Source organism: Helianthus annuus, chromosome 12 (assembly GCF_002127325.2).
Source record: "Helianthus annuus cultivar XRQ/B chromosome 12, HanXRQr2.0-SUNRISE, whole genome shotgun sequence".
NCBI lineage: Eukaryota > Viridiplantae > Streptophyta > Magnoliopsida > Asterales > Asteraceae > Helianthus > Helianthus annuus.
In genome coordinates this window covers 11995319-12015076 of record NC_035444.2, presented here as the reverse complement: position 1 = coordinate 12015076, position 19758 = coordinate 11995319, and the positions used below count along the sequence as shown (strand labels likewise).

The 19758-nt window shown below is 35.7% G+C and overlaps 1 protein-coding gene across 1 annotated transcript; it reads right to left on the bottom strand.

The window, feature by feature from the left end:
- Nucleotides 1–351: 351 nt before the first annotated feature.
- Nucleotides 352–10504, bottom strand: LOC110894093 (mediator of RNA polymerase II transcription subunit 33A). The gene is made up of 12 exons (XM_022141268.2): nucleotides 10084–10504; nucleotides 8232–8342; nucleotides 7168–7512; nucleotides 5902–6206; nucleotides 5722–5813; nucleotides 4825–5173; nucleotides 4347–4557; nucleotides 4149–4263; nucleotides 3268–3429; nucleotides 2544–3192; nucleotides 2240–2446; nucleotides 352–1772 (listed from the first exon to the last, which is right to left on the bottom strand). The coding sequence occupies exons 1-12, from the start codon at nucleotides 10359–10361 to the stop codon at nucleotides 688–690; spliced, it is 3909 nt and encodes a 1302-aa protein (XP_021996960.1). The 5' UTR covers nucleotides 10362–10504; the 3' UTR covers nucleotides 352–687.
- Between the last annotated feature and the right edge of the window lie 9254 nt (nucleotides 10505–19758).

Genomic DNA, 19758 nt, shown 5'->3' with positions numbered 1-19758 from the left:
ATAGTCGGTTCATGTGTTTGATATCTTAAAGCCATCAATTAGGCCCATTTAGACCTACAACCCATTGTGATAAATGTAACAGGTCCAAATAAATGCAAGTTATATGGCCTAAAATAATATTAAATATATAATTATATATATTTAATTGAAATCAAAACCCGATAAAACGCCAAACCTTATTAGATTAAAACGAATGTATGTTTACGCCGTCAATTTCTGTCTTGGTGGCGAACACACACATCCTAAAATCTACTTCTAAAGTTCACTTATCGCTTACCACTTTTGTGGGTATAAACACCTGGTGTCAATAGATTATGAGGCCATCGGCTATTATCAAGATATCTACGCGTAATATCAAATTCTTTCGGTCAAATTCTATAAACAGAGTCGATAAGCAACCCTACTTTAGCATTTCGTTACATAGAAACAACTCGTAAGAATTTGAACGATGGACCGCACACAAACTGTTCACCGAAATGCCCACAAGAATAATCTACTCAGCAGGTTCAAGGTTCCCATGTGTTCTATCACATCTTTTACAGCTTCAAGACTTCTTTGGTCACACTCATAGAAAGTAATGTACAACTAAATCTAAAACTATGAATACACTGATAAGTTACAACATGTTGGATCGAAACCAAAAACCGAAACCGAATCTTTACACCGAGTGGAGAACCGCACATGATACTATGAATCACTTTGACAAATGAGTTCAGCAGCCGCACCCATAGTACCCACACCACCAGATTCCAATAACTTAAGTGCAAGTTCTTCCTCATTCCAATGCACCAGCCCTTTACTCAATCTTTTCAAAATCTCTATATCAACTTCCGCCACCCAATTCGGCAAACAACCCGCCATCGAGTTCACAAAACCCGTCACGTAAGACCGCCAAGTAATCGGATCACACCCAAGTGTTATCTTCCCGTTAAGCGCACTTGCTAAAAACTCCATGTGGGACCCGAGAAACCGCGGCCGCCACTTGGATGCTGACATGGACGAGTCAACACCCCACGCAAACGCACCGCAAAAGACGGTAAAATACCCGAGAGCATACCCGGATAGCATTGAAACCGGCCCACCCGTTTCCTCTTTGTGAGCGGATATAAACCAAGACGGTAATGTCTCGTTTATTAAAGATTGAACTAAACCTTGACCGCCGGATATCCATAAAAACGACGCACCTAACTGAGCGGCTAGTTTGACCTTGGTCAAACTAGCGGAAACCGAAACTTGTCCGTACTTTGTTTCGTGCTTTCCTTTAGGAGTTTTACCGTTAGAAGCTATATCCTTCACGCATTGTAGTAGTATTGAAATGATATCTTCTCTGAGAAACATTATGTCTCTAATCGAACGATAAACCCGCAGATATAAAAACCCGGGTGCTACGGGAGACATCTCGCCATACAAATTGGACCCGAACCCGTGCCCGAGAAGTGCTCCAACGTCACCATGGGTTGACACAAGAGAATTGTTTAACCCAAGTGTCACGGTGAAGCAACTTTTAAGAAGCTGAGCTACCGCATGATTATCATGCAGGAAAACCGTACGAGACGATGAAAATACGAGAAAATCCGTCCATTTTTTCGCTTTTTGGGTCCATAAAGAAGCAACGATCGGAGTACATGGCCACGGGCAACCGGCTGCGAGTGACTCGAGTGCTGGACCCGCGAGATTGAGAAACCGTTGCGATGATGTGTCGAGTTTGTAGGTAATCGTGAGGCTTAGAAAGGCGGCCAATGGCAATGGAAGTGTAAATGGTGAACTTATCCCTGCAAGAAAGCCAAAAGCTTTTAATGTCAGGCACTAGGGGTGAGCAAAACCGAACCGTTAACCGAAACCTAACCGAAAACCGACAAAACCGAACCGAAATTAACTGAAAATCAAATTAACCGAACCATTCATGTTTATATATAAATCTAGCTTTTATACCTCCATTCCATGTATTTTATGTTTTATACCTAATTTCATATATTTATACATCAAATTCATGTATTTATACCTCAATTTTTATGTAATTTATACCTCCATTCCATGTATTTCTGAGTAAAAAATTTAGCACAAGTTTGGTTTGGTTATTAACCGAACCGAAAACCGAATGGTTAATAAAATAGAATAACCAATGACTTCGATTACGGTTTCGGTTAAGGATAATAACCTAACCGAACCGAACCGTGCACACCCCGTCAGATAAGAAAAGTCAAACATCAAGATCTCTGCAATTTATAAAGCTCAAAACCTGCAAACAGGCGCGGAACATTGACGTTTGTAGCAGCCAGAATGTTCTTGATATGTTCTTCGACAATCGAAAGATTTGCAGCGGGACTTGGCCAATCGGTTCCGTTCATGAATACCGGTTTCCAGACACCACGCGACACTTCAGCTGAGAAGTAACTCACGATGATCGCCAACGATGCGGGAAGAAAGTCCGCCAAATCTTTAAGCCCTACAAAACAAGACCACATCGACATCATAAAACCCTGTAATTTAAACGAATTAACCCATGAACGATCAGTTGATCGCCAAAGTTGAGTCAAACTGACCTGTACACAGTTCACGAGGAGATAGTCTTCCATGCGTGCACGCAGTGAGAGCAGCATCAACAACAAAAGGAACCGCTTCAAGAATGTCCCAAGCAGGAAGTTTAGGTCGTAAAGACGCATCTTCGCTTCCGAGTGATGAGCTACTACTTTCCGATACGAAATCCAACGGTTTATTTCCGTTTATCTTTCTAAACATCATGCTTAAAAGGCTATCAACAATCTGATGAACCGGTGAATGGCGCAGACCAGAAAGGGTAGAAACTAAACACGCTTGATGTTGACGGTACCACGCTTTTAGTTTCGGGAATGAATCCAAGAATATCGGATCCGGACACGATATTTTCGCAACCGCCGATAGTCTCCGTCGGTTTCGATCCTCGTATACGCTACCGGAAGAAACTAACTGGGAATTTCGCATCAACAGAATGTATTCGGGAGTGAGTTGCGATCCCACTGGAGGAACGTCTCCGACTCCGTATTCAAGCGGTGGGTGGTTAAACCTCCACAGCTTTAGAAGAAGTGCGAACGCGTTCGAAAACACGGCGTGTGCCGACATTTCTTCTCCGGTTGCGAGAGTCCATGATATATTCGCTACGCATGATCCAAATACTTCACAGATCGGCATTAACGAACCCGCAAGCTGCGGAACCTGCAAAACCCGAATGTAAAATGAATTTAACTGTTAAAGTAACCGACTTTGACCCATATGAACGTATGAACTTACAAGCCCGTGTAAAGAGAAGATCTGAACGCAGTCGATAGGTGCTATACCGACAAGAAGAACATTCAACATGGGAGCGTAAGCGATAAGATGGCTGTCATTCCCGGAATAATTTGCGGGCGGTGGAGGTGATAATAATCGGGTGATGAAGTAAACACTATGCTCCTGCAATCACCATGAATATTTAGTCGATCCACACCGTTCAATCTTTCTGCCGGATTATGGATCAAAAATGCATATAAAAAGTATTATAATTAGGGGTGCAAATGAACCGAACGTTTAGCGAACAGTTTGTGAACCGTTCAGCGGAAAGTTCATTTGTGTTCATTCGTTTAATGTTTAATAAATGAACGAACATGAACAGAGGTCGCGTTCATTCATGAACGTTCAGTAATGTGTTCGTTTATGTTCGATAGTTCGTTAGTGTTTTTTAGTTTTTATATTTTATTTAAATACTTTAAAATTCCAATAAATAAAAATATATAATAAGTATCACTTAACTATATATTATGTTCATGATGCTTGTTTGTGTTCATGAGCATGAGTTTGTGTTCGTGAACGTTCGTTTGCGTTCGTTGCCTAATATTAACAAACAAACACAAACGCGTTCATTTCCTTAACGAACGAACATGAACATAAAATCTCGTTCGGTAAGTGTTCATGAACAGTTCGTGAACATATATATTTCCTTAACAGACGAACATGTTCGTATCCGTTCGGCTCGTTTGCAGCCCAAACTATAATGGTATAATATAAGCCTATCAAAACAAGCCGTTTTAAAAAAGTATCAAGTTGGTTCGGGTCAAACAGGTTCCGATCAAAATGGGCTCAGGTTGAAAATACTCGTTTAAAAAAAACGTATCGAGACAGCTACTATGATGTACCTGAACATTCCAACCTCGGATTAAAGAGGCCCCACATAGAATAGTAGCGGCTGCAACTTTCTCATCGTCTGACCCTTTAACTGCAATCTCAAACACCTTCTCAAGCTCTGCTAAGCTTCCATCAAACCGATTAGGTAAATTCAGTTGCTTTTTCATCGTTTAAATCTCGAAATAATTTGCGGAAGTTTATATTTATACCTTGAAGCAGGTTCAGAAACGAGAGCGTTCACCATGACTGGAGTCAATGGTGCTCCTTTCATAAATGTTGACCAGCCCGGGACTTGAGCTGGCATGCTGTGAGGTATTTGGTTAACATGACCTGTCACGTAACCTGGCCAGAAGTATGCTGACGTGTCCAACAGATTTCTTGCGATACAAGTCTCAACGATCAAATGGTGCAAGTTTCCAGCTGCAAATCAGGAACATAAAGTATGATTATTCACTTCTTAACTTTAAAGTACATGGATGGTCCCTGTGGTTTACCAAATTTTGGATTTGGTCCCTAGCTTTCCAAAAGTACACGGATGGTCCCTGTGGTTTGCACTTTGTAACACATTTAGTCCCTGTGTACTTTTGGAAAGCTAGGGACCAAATCCAAAATTTTTGTAAACCCCAGGGACCATCCGTGTACTTTACTCTAGACAAATTCTTTACAATAATTTTGCATGTTACTTACAGAAGTTATTTGCCATATCTTTCATGTTGACCAAGTCAAAGTATGCACTACTACCGACGTCAATTCCTGAAACAAACATCAATGCTTTTGCAGCCGCCTGATTGGCAGCAGCGATAACTGGCTGAGGTGGAGTCAACAAGCTATGATAATCACCCAAAATCTGTAAACTCGATACCAACTCCCTACGGCGATCTTCTTTACGATCTTGTGTCGTTTGGCAATATATATTGTTTTGCGGTGCGCTGTCTTCGTCCTCAAGCAAATCAGAAACCACTAGAGGTGTAATAGACAATAACATGCATAATCGAGTATCTAAACGAGGCATAGGACCCTCAATCGGATCTCTTTCCTGAAAATGAATGAGAAACTATCATAAATAAAATGAATAAATAACAAAACTAGTTTGTGGTTTAATAATAATTTAGGGTAAATTGCATTTTACGTCCTTTAAGTTTCAGCAAAATTTCAGGCGTTGTCCTTTAACTAACGAAATTACAGCAGACGGTGGCGGAGCTTGAACGGAAACTCGGTGGGGGCCAGACTCTAAAAATCCAAATCGGTGGGAACCAGACTCTTAAAAATCCAATATTTTACACTAAAAAACAAATTTCGTTAAAATTAACACTACGCGCGAAAAATCGGTGGGGGCCGAGGCACCCCCGGGCCTCCATTATCCTCCGCCCTTGACAGCGGATGTCCTTTATGTTTCCAATTTCTTTACAGGCGGTGCCCTTTCTCCCTAAAAAGATTACAAAAATAAAGGACATCCGCTGTAAAGAAATTAAAACATAAAGGTCATTTGTTGTAATTTCGGTAGTTAAATGACAGCGCCTGAAATTTTGCTAAAACTTAGACGTAAAATGCAATTTATTAGCTAAATCGACGAGAAATCACAACCCTTTGAACAAGACGAAGAGCTGCCATCCAAAGACCAAGAAAACAGTCATACCATCTGGTGTCATTTAAGGCTTGAAGACCTTTTACAAGACCTGTAATAGAGAAACATAAACTTTTACGTAAAAAATTATAGCTTTTTATTAATAAAGCTTTAAAAATTTATATGTACAGGACGGTTACGTGTGATAATCTCAATGGCGCTTGTTGTATCAACTTGTGAACCATCCATTGCATCTTCAAGCGCAAGGTCGATAGAAATCCATAGAGAAGAACCACTAACTTTATGAGAAATACCGGAAGATGAAGATATTATCGTTTGAATTTCTTGCAAATAATTTGCTTTTGTTTCTTCGGACCCGATTTTACGATCATCTGATATTGATTGAAGCAGGATTTCTGGTGTCAAAACTTTTGAATTTCTCAGCGCTGAAGAGTTAACGGCAAGGACCTCTATATCTTGAACTAACGTTCGCCAGTGTGTGGGCCTAACGAATGAGAATTCAAAATAATGTGAGATAAAAAAAATAATATGAAAAGAAGTAGTTTATTAACTGTAACACAAATTAGTTTCCAACTTGAACTACCGCGATGACTTCCCCATGCCGAGTTCTTACCCTGGGCGACACATGCCACTCCCAAGACTCGAACCCAGTACCTCTGGGAAGAGGTGGATGTCGGTGGCCAACTGGGCTACCCCAGTTGGTTTTATATCATCATCATCATACTCAGTAAATCCAACCAATAGCAAAGCTAAGGTAGGGTCTGAGGAGGGTAAGATGTAGACAGCCTTACCACTACCCCGTAGGAATAGAGAGGCTGCTTCCAGTGAACCCCCCCCCCCCCCCCCCCCCCCGCTCCAATTTTACCCTAAAGACACAAATGAGTAAAATGCCATTTTTGACCCTGGGGTTTGGCCAGTATTGCGACTTTCGTCCAAAGATTGGTTTTTTTGCATCCGGATCCAAAAGGTTTAAAATTTTGCCACTTTAATCCAGCTTGTTAACTCCATCCATTTTTCTCGTTAACTCATAGGTATTTTCGTCTTTTTTATTTAGTCAGGGTATTTTGAATACATGTACATTACGCTAAATACTTGTACATAAAGTGAAAAAGACCAAATTGCCCTTTAAGTTAACAAAAAAACGAAAATGTCCCTGAAATAACAAAGAACAATGGATAGAGTTAACGAGTCAGATAAAAAGTGCAAGATTTCAAACCTTTTGGATCCATATGAGAAAAAACAAACCTTTGGACGAAAGTCGCAAAACTAGCCAAACCTCAGGGACGAAAATGGCATTTTACTCGACACAAATATTGTGATTTGTGATGCATACATCTAACCCATTAGTTGTGACATGCATGCATGCATGTATGTATGTACGAGTTTCAAATTTATGTATCAAATTTCACAGAAAACAGCAGGGTGATAAGGAAATCAGTTCTGACATGTTTCGGCGTGCCAAAAAAAGAATCCTGGAAGTTACTTTGTTTTGCAGGAAAAGCCCGATCAGCTCAACCGCCATAAGCGTATTTCCTCTTTGCAAAATCTCCTGGTATTCATTCCTCTTTCCACCGTAGCTTCCGGAACCATCTAACTCCATATCTTGAGGTACGTTCCATTTGAATTTTCGTTCTCCGGTAAGTTCTAGAAGCCCCTCATCTTCTAACGCTGCCTCTACTAACTGCCAAACGATTGAAAGTATGAACTCGAGTAATATACTACCGGGATCTTTGACTTCGATACCGTATATCTGAGAAAGGTGGAGAACATTGTCTATTGAACTCATGATCCTGCATCAACAAGTAATTTACGAATGAGAAACAATACAAAATCACTTAAAATTGTAACCAAAAATGTCGAAAACCATCTCATAAAGAGTAAAATGTCATTTTCGTCCCTGAGGTTTGACGAGTTTTGCGACTTTCATCCAAAGGTTTGTTTTTTAGCATCTGGATTCAAAACGTTTAAAATCTTGCCATTTTCATCCGGCTTGTTAACTCCATCCATTTTTCTCCATTAAGTCAAGGGTATTTCTGTCTTTTTTGTTAACTTAAAGGGCAATTCGGTCTGATGAAAATGGCATTTTATGTAAAAAGACCGAATACCCCTGAAAAAGACCAAATTACCCTTTAAGTTAACAAAAAAGACGAAAATACCCCTGACCTAACGGGGAAAATGGATGGAGTTAACGAGCCGGATGAAAATGGCAAGATTTCAAACGTTGGATCCAGATGCGGAAAAACAAACCTTTGGACGAAAGTCGCAAAACTAGTCAAACCTCAGGGACGAAAATGACATGTTACTCTTTCATAAATTCGATTAAAGGTAACCCCTTTCACAAATTTATATCTGATGCAAGTCCGGTTGATATGCTGACATGGCATTAACTACCATGTTGGTGTTTTTTGTATGGTGTAATCGATGGTTTAATTAACATGAGCTCGTTAACCAAAAGAGACATCCGACGAAAATTGGTTAACTTGTTATGCAACTTTTTAAGAAGACTTACACTTCGTAGTTTCTGGATTCTACGTGTGATTTGAGTTTGAACGCGTGTCTTTTAAGGAGTTCCATGTATAACCGAAATGCTGCAGGTTGGGTTTGTCGTTTTGGAATAATCCTGTTTGACATAAATTATAACAAGTAAGGAAAAAGATTCAACAAACATTATTTTATACAAATTAGAAATCATGTTGAAGATTTTTATGCATTGTTCTTAAGAAATGAGTTTGCAACATGTATAATCATCAACGTAGTGTTGGAAGTTAGAACCTCAACTTTGCTTAACAAAATTTATGTACGAGTAAACTTCCGTTTTGCTCCCTGTGGTTTGGTCACTTTAACGATTTTGCCCCAAACCTTTAAAAATAGTCATTTTCCTCCAATAGTTTGCCATGGTTTTTCCATTTTGCTCCCTGCGGGGAGCAAAATGGAAAAACAGACAATTTGGATGGAGAGGCGGGGAGCAAAATGGAAAAACCATAGCAAACTATTGGAGGAAAATGGCTATTTTTAAAGGTTTGGGGCAAAACCGTTAAAGTGACCAAACCACAGGGAGCAAAACGGAAGTTTACTCTTTATGTATTTTAACAACAAAATGAGAAGGTCAAACTGGTTTAGACACTTTGGTTTGGAAAGTAATAGAAAGCAAAATTGATTCGGTCTTAAATAAACACAGGAACCTAATCATTTGGTAGTGAGGTGACTTGATCTATATCTTTTTATTTTAAGTCTTTGAATTCGGTATAAAAGATAATAATCAAATTTAAGAACAATTTCGCTTATATGTATGTAGTTTTACAAGGGGCAAAAGTTTGTGATCAAGTGAGTCAACTGAAAAATATATTTTGACTCTAGAAAAAGATCAAGTATATGAGATTATCTGCTGCTTTCTTTTACCCGGCCCGTTTTGACCCGACCTGTTTTACCCCTAATGAATACCTCTAATATGAGACCAGAAGATATGAGACCAGATTCAACTTCAAAGTATCTCAATAACCCATGTAAAAGGGTTCAATCAAAAATTAAAATTTGTAATCTTGAAAACTGTTTAATGAGGGACCCACATAATTCAATTCCAACAACTCCTAAACAACTTTAGAATCAAGAAACCATAGTACATGTCCAACTTTAAGGTTCAGTTGAGGTTCAAACAGATAACCCATGACAAGATCTTCAAGAAACAAAAGAAAGGGCACAAAAGTTCTCAAAATCAATAACCACAACACTGAGATATCATCTTTTCAGCCCTAAACCCAATACCCCATTGATAAATTGGCATCTTTTTATCATATAAACAATCAAGAAACACAAAAGAAACCCATGAAAGGAAAGTTGAGATTTTTAACCCTAAACCCCATTAATAAAAATGAAATCTTTTTATCATACAAACAATCAAGAAACACATAAACAAGAATCTTTAAAACATCAAACTAAAAACCCATGAAAGAAAAGTTGAGATATCATATTTTTCAACCTTAAACCATACAACCCCATTAATAAAAATTGAATCTTTTTATCATATAATCAATCAAGAAACACATAACAAGAATCTTTAAAACATCAAACTAAAAACCCATGAAAGAAAAGTTGAGATATCATATTTTTCAACCCTAAACCATACACCCCATTAATAAAAATTGAATCTTTTTATCATCTAAACAATCAAGAAACGCATAACAAGAATCTTTAAAACATCAAACTGAAAACCCATGAAAGAAAAGTTGAGATATCATGTTTTCAACCCTACCCATTAATAAAAATGGAATCTTTTTATCATATAAACAATCAAGAAACACAAAACAAGAATCTTTAAACCATCAAACTAAAAACCCATGAAAGGAAAGTTGAGATCAAGAAACCTGGTAGATAAAAGAGCAAGAACAAGCAAAGGGGGGACTATGTTGGAGATCAAAGCTTTTTCCAGAAACTTCCATGAAATTGGATTATTATTGTCCCAACAAATGTGGGAAACCAAAAGATTTGCTAAATCTGGTGAAGGAAGAGAGACACCAGCTGAGTTTAATTGTGAAGAAAGATGAATTGCCCATAAGAGTGGATCACTGCCCTTATCTTGTGATTTCTTTGTTAACTCAAGAACATTGTCCCATAATCTTAAGGTTCCTATGGACGCAGCCATTAATGGGACATATGCTGTTTTGTAGAGAGAGACAATGAAGAGAGAGAAAGAACTGAAGTGAGTGAAATGGTCTGAATTTTGTGGAAGTCAAATTAATATGGAGCATTGGTGGCTAAAGTTTTTTTTCGAAAGTTGCATCGGTGGCTAGTGGTGGCAGACAAAAAAAGTACTTGAATATGTTTATATATTAATTAAAAAAGAAGTAGAAAATGGTCTTTTAACAGATAAAATGATGCTTCACCTTTAAATTTGTTTGGACAGATTATATAAAATTATACTCATCAAATGATTTAGGGTGTAGGGAGTGGTTACCTATTTGAAAATAGGTAAACTCTCCATTCATCCAATCATACAGTGTTACGTCAATTCATCTAAATTGTTTACCTAATGCTTAAAAACATTGGCGATGGTTTACCTAATGGGATTTAGGTAAACTATTTAAAAAAAAATATGTGATTGGTTGAAAAGTAATGAACCCCAACACACACCTTTCTCTCTCCTCTTCCCTCATCGGTAAACCTTCACCGATCAAACAATGCAGCCGAGCGGTAAACACCATTGGCGGCGGTGTTACCGCTCGGTAAACACGTTTACCGCGTGAGTTTACCGCCCACTCCGTTCACCCTTATAGAAGTTTTATCTAGCTCCATATCCATCCCTCTTGAGTGGGTAAAATATCTAATGTTAATTTAAAAGGATTGTGTTTCACATCACACCTTTAATCTAGAATACAACACGTTTAACAAAATGTGTCATTTTTTAAAGACTAATGCATACATGTTTTTTTTAACGGCGAACATAAAATTTTATTAAAAAATGCATACATGTTTAATAAACGGATTACAAAAAAGGAGTGTTTAGCATGATTAACTATAATCAGTTTAATAACACAGATGACACGACTCATTTAAAATGATTGAATATAAGCAGTTCGTCAATACATATGCTACGTCATGTAATTAATGAATTGATAATCAATGTATTCTAGATGTTCTAAGTAACTACTCTAGAATAAAATTTTCATGATATTAGAGATAAGTTGGTGGTCAAAATTTGTGTTAAAGTCATGCAAATTCGTTATTGATTAGGTCATTAGTTGGATAACACAAGCCATTGAATTGTTCATTTAGTTGAAGAACCCACAAAGGTCCTACGATTTACAATGTATTTCTTTATAAACTGCAACTTTTTCTTTTACTAAAAGCTTCTAATCTAAAATGTTTTTACATATACACATGTTGTAATGTGTTATTTATTTATTTATTTTTTTTGTATGTTTTGATTTGAACTTTATTACAAATCAAGCAATACTTATATTCTCTAACAATTAGTTTATGAAATTTATGTTGAAATGTTGATAAAAAATAAATACATTTCATCGTCTTTTTTGGATTTATATTATAACATTGTATATTTAAGTTATAAAAGAAAAAAATTAAATTTAGAATTAAAAAATGAAAAATATCTATATCTATATCTATAATACCTAATTAAGAGAACTGGGTTTTTTACCCTTTTCGTAATTTTGCCATAGGTACAAATCTTGAAGCACCATGTACAAATGAAGCAAGTCATTTTAGAGGGGGGGGAGGGGGGGGACTTGGACATTGTCCAAAGTTTTAATACACTTTAAGGGCAATTTAGACATTTGATCATTGGAATCCATGCCCACTTATGTCTTCCATTAATTGAATTAAATTAAGGAATTAAATAAAAGTTTTAAGAATGACACTAATTATCTTCATAAATTAATTATAAGGAACTTCTAAGTTCTTGTAAATAATGCATTCAATTGAATACACTAATTGATTAAACTAAAGGAATTAATTGATTAAATTAAAGGTTAGACATGCAACCTTTGCGATTTTCATGATTTAATAGTATGTACAAATATAATAAATAGATTTATATAGACTATAATATCTATACTATATTATAATACATTGCACTATAAGGCCACCCGGGGTGGATACAAAATATCCCGTGATAATTGAGTTTGACGCGTGGAAATATATTAAACACCACCGCCACTGTGTCGACATCACGCGTAAACTTAATAACGCGTTAAGAGTATGACGCGTGAAAAATGGAAGCATGTGAGGGGATGTGAGGGTTTATTGTTGGGTGTTGTGAGTGTTGGACATTTCCACTAAAAAAGTTTGTGAGTGATGGAATAATGGTTGATAACATGGCGAAACTTGATTGGATGTTGTGAGTGATAAATGGGTGGTGAGTGATGACCACCCCTACCCTCTAATACATTTCACAAGGATGATTGCAAAATTACAAATTTCATGCTTACAGTACAAATACTAAATAATGTTAGTTGAGGGTAAAGTGGTCTTTCTATATAATAATTAAATTAAAGAAGAAAAATTAATTAAATAGATTGTGAAATTAACAACGGTAATTTGAAAGGTCTATCCTTCCACTCATCTATACACATCCGGTAAATTTCAAGATCACCATCATAATAACTAATGCTAGAAATCTCTATGGAATATAAATTGTTTGATTATGCTACAGCCAAAGTTGGAACACATGAGGTTTTGCAACCTAACATCAAGAGGAAAGTAGGAAACCAAGAGTTTTTGCAACCAGTTATGCTACCAATTGGGAAAGAAACAGTCTCAAGTTTTACACCCAAGATTGTGAGGTTTGTCATTCTCTTCGATCTGTAATTAAATTGAGTAAATTGTTTGTTTTTTGGTTGCTCTTGTGATACCATTACTCTTTAAGTCATTGAAAAGTAAAATAGGTAGATTAAATACAAATAAAGATTATGAATTTCTTGAAAAATTAATTACAAATAAAAATGAGTTTTGGATAAAAATTATGAAGAATAATTGAAGGGTTTTTGTGAGCAAATGTCATGCAATGCAACTCTCAAACGCCATCGGTAGGCCTAAGTGTTTTAGAAATTTGTTTCTTGTAGTAACTTATCTTGTTGCTTTTGTAGATATGTGCAATCTGGCTTTGCAAAATTTCTTGTTATAATATGGATTGTGCATTCCAAATACTTTGAACATTGAATGCTGTGAACCTTTTTTAATGGGTTGCAGCAGAAGGAGATGGTTTTGGGTCGTCTTAATGAATCTCATCTACTATCGAATGGTATAATCAAATCAATGGTAATTCACATCTATAAAAAACAATAAAGTTTGGGGTTTTTTTTCGTGTTTTGGGTTATTCGGGGCAGGTTGTTTGGGGTTTTGTCCGGGAAAAGTGACCCAAAACCGACCCATATAAGGTTCGGGTTGGTCGGGTTTGGGTGACTTTGGATTCGGGTTGGGTTGGATTGGATTTAGGTAAAAATGGACAGTTCTAATTCTTTAGTTTACGTGAACTAGATTAGAATTTGCTCAAAAAGCAAACAGCAAACTAAAAATGACTTTGGGGTTTGACTTTTAAGACTTTTAGGACTTTCAAACTTTAAAATCAATTTGTCGTTTCTTGTCATGAAAAAGAAAATTGGACAAATCCAAAAAGGTAAGGATCCGAATTACACACCCTTTTAATTCCATTTGTTTTGTTTGAAAGGGGTAAAACCCATGAAGATATTGAATTGTTGGAGTTTCATGAAAAAAAAAAAAAAACACATGATAGTTAAAAGAATATAGTTAAAGAGCACAGTAAGCATATGTCTCTATCATAGATGATGCATCAATTGAGATCATGTTGTCATGCATGTCACAATAATAAATTTGTTAGAATAGATTGATCTTTTTAAAAGTTTTCATGATTTTTTTACTTCTTATTAGTTTTATGTAAGTCCCACACTGGTAGTAAGTAGCGAAATTGTATATCACTTCAACTAAAAAATAAGTAAATTGTCGCTCCTGTAGCAACGCACGGGTTCCCCACTAGTTATAATATTAAAAGGTCAATTGATCATTAAGATATAACTAGAATTACGACCCGCCGCAATGCGGCGTTCTACGTTTCGACGTAAACTTCTTTGGGAAATGATTCAGGTCAAATATAATATGTTTTCGTATTTATTTTATGTATGTTTCGTAAAGTTTGTTTCGAACTGAGTGGAGTCAAATTATGGTTTCTTTTTCTCCCTTTTTTCGAAAGCTCTAATTAATTCCTTTCGATTACATGTGCATATTTTCCTTCATACCCGTTACGTTTTTTATGTATGAATTGGGTCACATATAATACGTTACGGGTTCCCCACTAGTTATAATATTAAAAGGTCAATTGATCATTAAGATATAATTAATAATTCCTAAACTGTAAACAGATCATACTTTCAAAAATTGTAGTGTATAAAATAATAACCGTTCGCCCCTTATAAATTGATTAATTATACATTTACCGTATTCGACTTTAGTTTAGCATATTTCAGTTTAAATTGACTTTAAGAAACTTTTAATTCACCATAATGAACTATAAACTAATCAAGCTTTTATATATTAAAAATATATTTATTTATTAATAATAAATTTAAATCTATCTATACTATATAATAAAAGAAACCAAATTTTAGACACGTGTCATTCATTGAAGCCATCTATTTTTATAGATAATTAACAAATTTAACACAAATTTAAACAATTCATATAGGAGATAATATATATAATATTTTAAAATACAGTAAATTACAAAAACCGTCCTTTATGTAGGTCATTTATTGCAAACTGTATCCTTTGTTTTCAATAATTACAAAAAACGTACTCGGGACCTTTGCAAACCTTTGCAAGTTATGTCCTTTAACCCTAACTCAGTTAATTTAAATGATTTATTTATTTTATTAAACTAAAATAGTTAAGGGTAGAACCTATTTCAAAAATGTTTAAAACGTGTTTATTGGTTCTATACTTGTATTTTCGTGTTCAATTCTCAACTCAAATACGGTAATCACTATGTTTACGTGACATTTATAAGAACAATCACCACAATCACCCTCCATCGTATATAGAGTATATCCGTTAGTTTTTTTTAAGATATAAATTTTTATTAGATTCATTCAACCCGTGTAATAAACCAGGTTTTTTAAAGATATAACATTTTTATTTTTTACTATACAAAATTACATTTATGCAACTCGTGTAATACTCAGGGTTTTAAAAATATGACTTTTTTATTATGTAGTATATAAAATTAGATTTATTCAATACATATAATACATAGGATTTATAAAGATATAACTTTTTATTGTCTGGTATATAAAATTACATGTGTTCAACCCGTATAACACAGGCTCCCGCTTTAGTCTCCCTAATGGTCGAACTTTAGTTTCGCTCCTCAGCTCGACGAGGTTCTTAAAAATGTAACTTTTTTATTATTTAATATATAAAATTAAATTTACTCAACCAGTACAATACACGAGGTTCTTAAAGATATAACTTTTTTTTATTATTTAATATATAAAATTACATTTATTCAACCAATGTAATAAACGAGATTTTTAAATATATATTGTTTTATTATTTGGTATATAAAATTGCATTTATTCAACCCGTGTAATAAACGAGATTTTTAAAGATATATTTTTTATTATTTGACATATAAAATTGCATTTATTTAACCCGTGTAATATATGGGGTTCTAACCTGGTATAATATTTAAAGTAAACAAAATAAAACGCTACATGAGTCCGGGTTTGGGTAGGTAGATAACGAGGGTGGAATAGGAAAAATGTCAATTTCCTATTAAAGTTGGTGGATTGTTTCTTCAAAGGTTCCATCCTCGTTCAACTACACAAGTATTTGCTATGCTATATGAATCACACCCCACCCACCCCCACCTACCCTACTACACTAACCAACTATATGTACTCTTTAAAATCATCATGTATTTTATATGATAGATCAAGCTAGATATTATGGCTATAAACGAATTGAACGAACACGAACAAGGCTATGTTCATGTTCGTTCGTTAAGGAAATTTGGATGTTCGTGAATTGTTCGCAAACACATGATGAACGGAAGTTTGTGTTCGTGTTCGTTCGTTAAGGAATTTTGGTTGTTCGCGAACAGTTCGTGAACACTAACCACGAACGCAAACGAACACAAATGAACTTTAATTTTGAAAATTAAAAAAGGCACCGTTAATCTTAAACATTGTACACAACGAAAGTAGTTAAATATAACCATTTAAAGATTAAAAGGATGGATAATATTGGGTTCAATCGATTGGAGATAAGCTGAATGAAGAAGCGTGATATCAAAAGAGGGACAGGGCCAGAGAGAGGGAAATAATACATATGGGGGAAAGTAAAAAATTAATAAAACATTAAAAACTTTTAGAAAAATAAACATAAAAAACCGAACACGAACGGACATAAACGAACGAACACGAACGAACATAAATGAACATATTACCGAACGTTCACGAACGCAGTCGAACGAACGAGACCTTTGTTCGTGTTTGTTCGTTAAGCTTATCGAACGATTTTTTTTTTGTTCGTGTTCGTTCGTTAAGCTTATCGAACGAATATAAACGAACTTCCCGCCGAACGGTTCATGAACTGTTCGCTGAACATTCGGTTCGTTTACAGCCCTACTAGATATTGATGGTTTAAATGTGTCTATGTAATTAAATATAAAGAGTGAATTGTTAAAATTGTCCCAGAGTTTTAAGCATATTTGTTAGTTTCATTTAAAACGACTTTTTTGTGTTATATTGCCTTTCACTTTTGACATTTTTTGTCATTTTCATTCAAACGTCAAACTGGGTTAAAAAGTACCGTTTAATAAGGTTTTTTTTTTTTTTTATGAAATTTCATATGGGGAAATTGCACTAGTTATCTTTATATGATATTTGAGTTATATGATCTAATTACCATCATCAACAAAATATACAATTAATAACAGTTATGTATTTACCAACAAATATATTACAAATTTTTGTTTCACAAACTATGTTATATAGTTTTTTTAAAGGGAAAATTTCCAAAATGTTGTTTGACCAAGTGGCTTTGCGATTTTGTCACCCTCATGCGTCTTTGGAAGGTCCACACAGCCTTGGAAGCGTCCGCATATTATGTTGATGCGTCGATTTCCTACAAGCTGACACGTGTCCGACATGTTCAAGCGTCGGTGGACGCAATGATTCCACGGCTTGCGTCCCTCGTTTCTTATCAGAATTATAGCGTCTGTTGATTTATTTGGCTGACGCACCGGAATGGCCCGGCTGACGCACCGGGATGGTCTGGCTGACGCTTTAAAAAGGTCTAGCGGACGCTTTAGCTTTGGCCGACGCTTTAAAAAGTTCTGGCGGACGCTTTAGAAAGTCTGAACGTGGTGAAGTTCAATTTTTAAATTTTTTGAAGTTCAATTAAATAATTTATTGTTAAACGGTTTTGACATATTTAAGATCCCCATATTTAATTATTAACATGTAACAATTTATTGTTAAACTGTTTCAAGATTTCTTCCCCTATATATACCACTACTTCTTCATAAAATCCCCATTCTCCATTCAACATCTCATGAAAATATCCTTTACCCCCGTAGATTTCACACCTTCCAAATATGATCAGACCCCCTGAAATTGATTTGTTTGAAGTTGCCTTAATTGAAGATGACGTTTTCCTAAGCTTTAGAATTGTCGTTGTTTGTACTCGACAATACTTGCCTGATGGCACGGGTGTCAGCCGATTTTCCCGTCCACGTCCTCTGATCACTACAAAGTGTTCAAGAGCTCATCTACAAAGAACACGTGATGTATCAAAAGGGTTGTTCGGCACATGCCGGTGAAGAAACTGCGAACAACCCGTCCCATATCACTTCCGCCAAAGTGTAAACAACGTGTCGATGGAACTTACCAGTTCAACACACATCGTTTATCTTTGGTAGGTGTTTTGATGCGAATTCCGGAAGCAGAAATAAATTCATTCTTAATTTAATATTTCTGTCCCGATCTTCTACCCAGAAGGAATTAGCGGTTTGGCAAAGTTATTTGAAGACTATTTACTTCAGTCGAAATAGCAGTTTGGCGTAGTTTATGTTTGTTTGTAACACGTGATTTCAAACACGTCTTGTACTAAATATTTGTTTTTAGGTTATATTTTATTTTGTTTTTTCGTTTTTTTAATGTAATGTTTAGGTTTTATGTTTTTACTAGCCTAAGAACCCGCGAGCTTCGCGGGTGGCTTAACAAAATAAAAAAATTCAACCAATTTAAAACTATAAAACGTAAATCGTGCTTTGTTAAACCTAATGTTTTGAGACACTTTAATACGTTCCAAAACTACATCAACATAATGTTCGTTTCAGGTTAAACATTGCTAAACAAAACATAGTTAATAATTGTTCCAAAATTGTTACCACATATAGGATAGCGTTGGTAACGATATTATATGTTTACTTCTAACGACATCTTTCAATAAACACATCGTTCAGTGGTCCGGATTAAGAATTTGCAACATGTTTTGATCCCTAAAATATCGAAGCAGAAACTCAGCTCCATTTTCCAACCCAGCTTGCAGCATGAAGTTACGCCATCCTCTGAAAGCATACCGAGGTATCCCACGTGCCGTTTCCTGACGGATCGCGAGTGTCATTGAAAAACCGTCTTCAGTTTGAAGCAACATCTCATCAAGGACCGAGAAATCTACATTTGCTGAAAAGTCCTTTGGGATACGCTGCATTAAAGTAAGGAAAAATAAAGAATTTTAAATAAAAATATAAACACTGAAAGGTTTACATAATATAAAAAATAAAGCATTTCAACTATGAAACACTTACAAAACGAAAAGTTAGACACCATCTTAGTTCGTATACGTTGCCTTCATCAACAACTGCCGGAATGTGTGGAACGTCAACCACGCCTGCTTCCAGGACAGGATCGGCAATAAAGATAGGCACAGGATCAACGTCTACATACTCATCTTCCGTGTCTTGATTTCCCGTGTCGAGTATGCAATCTTCACTAACATCCATTTGTTCCGTGTCTTCCTCTTCTTGAACACAAACACTATTTGCAAACTCGGGAAAAACAGATTGTATTCCATTGGGACGGAAAAGCATAATGTTGAAAATGCGTCTCGCAACCAACTCAAAAAAGATGACATCACCTGATATGAGATGAAGATCTTGGGTGATTTGTGAGAAATCATGAATGAAGTAATCGGATCCCCAAAGCCTATTCACTTTAATAGTCCACATGTATGTACTACCAAAACGAATTGAAAAGTTATCGTCCAATGTGTCTGCTTTGAAATACATGTTCATAAACTCCTTTGGCAACCACTGAATACACAATAAATGCAATGGTCAATAAAAAAATTGAGTTGGTTATTTATCATAAGTAGCAAAAGTATAACTTACCAAGTTAGCGTTCTCGGGAAATAACATCTTAACATAAAACTTGTTCTTAACACAGGAAAGACCATCAGCCTTAAAATGAGTGAACTTTAGCTTGTGATCATCAACCACATGCAAA

Bases quoted from the DNA above. Each gene is read 5' to 3' on its own strand.
- LOC110894093 (XM_022141268.2), bottom strand. From the start codon at position 10,361: ATGGCTGCGTCCATAGGAACCTTAAGATTATGGGACAATGTTCTTGAG. The intron at 8,343-10,083 runs GTTTCTTGATCT...TATGTCAAACAG, and splicing joins CTTGCTCTTTTATCTACCAG to GATTATTCCAAAACGACAAA. The intron at 4,558-4,824 runs GTAAGTAACATG...CCTGATTTGCAG, and splicing joins AGATATGGCAAATAACTTCT to CTGGAAACTTGCACCATTTG.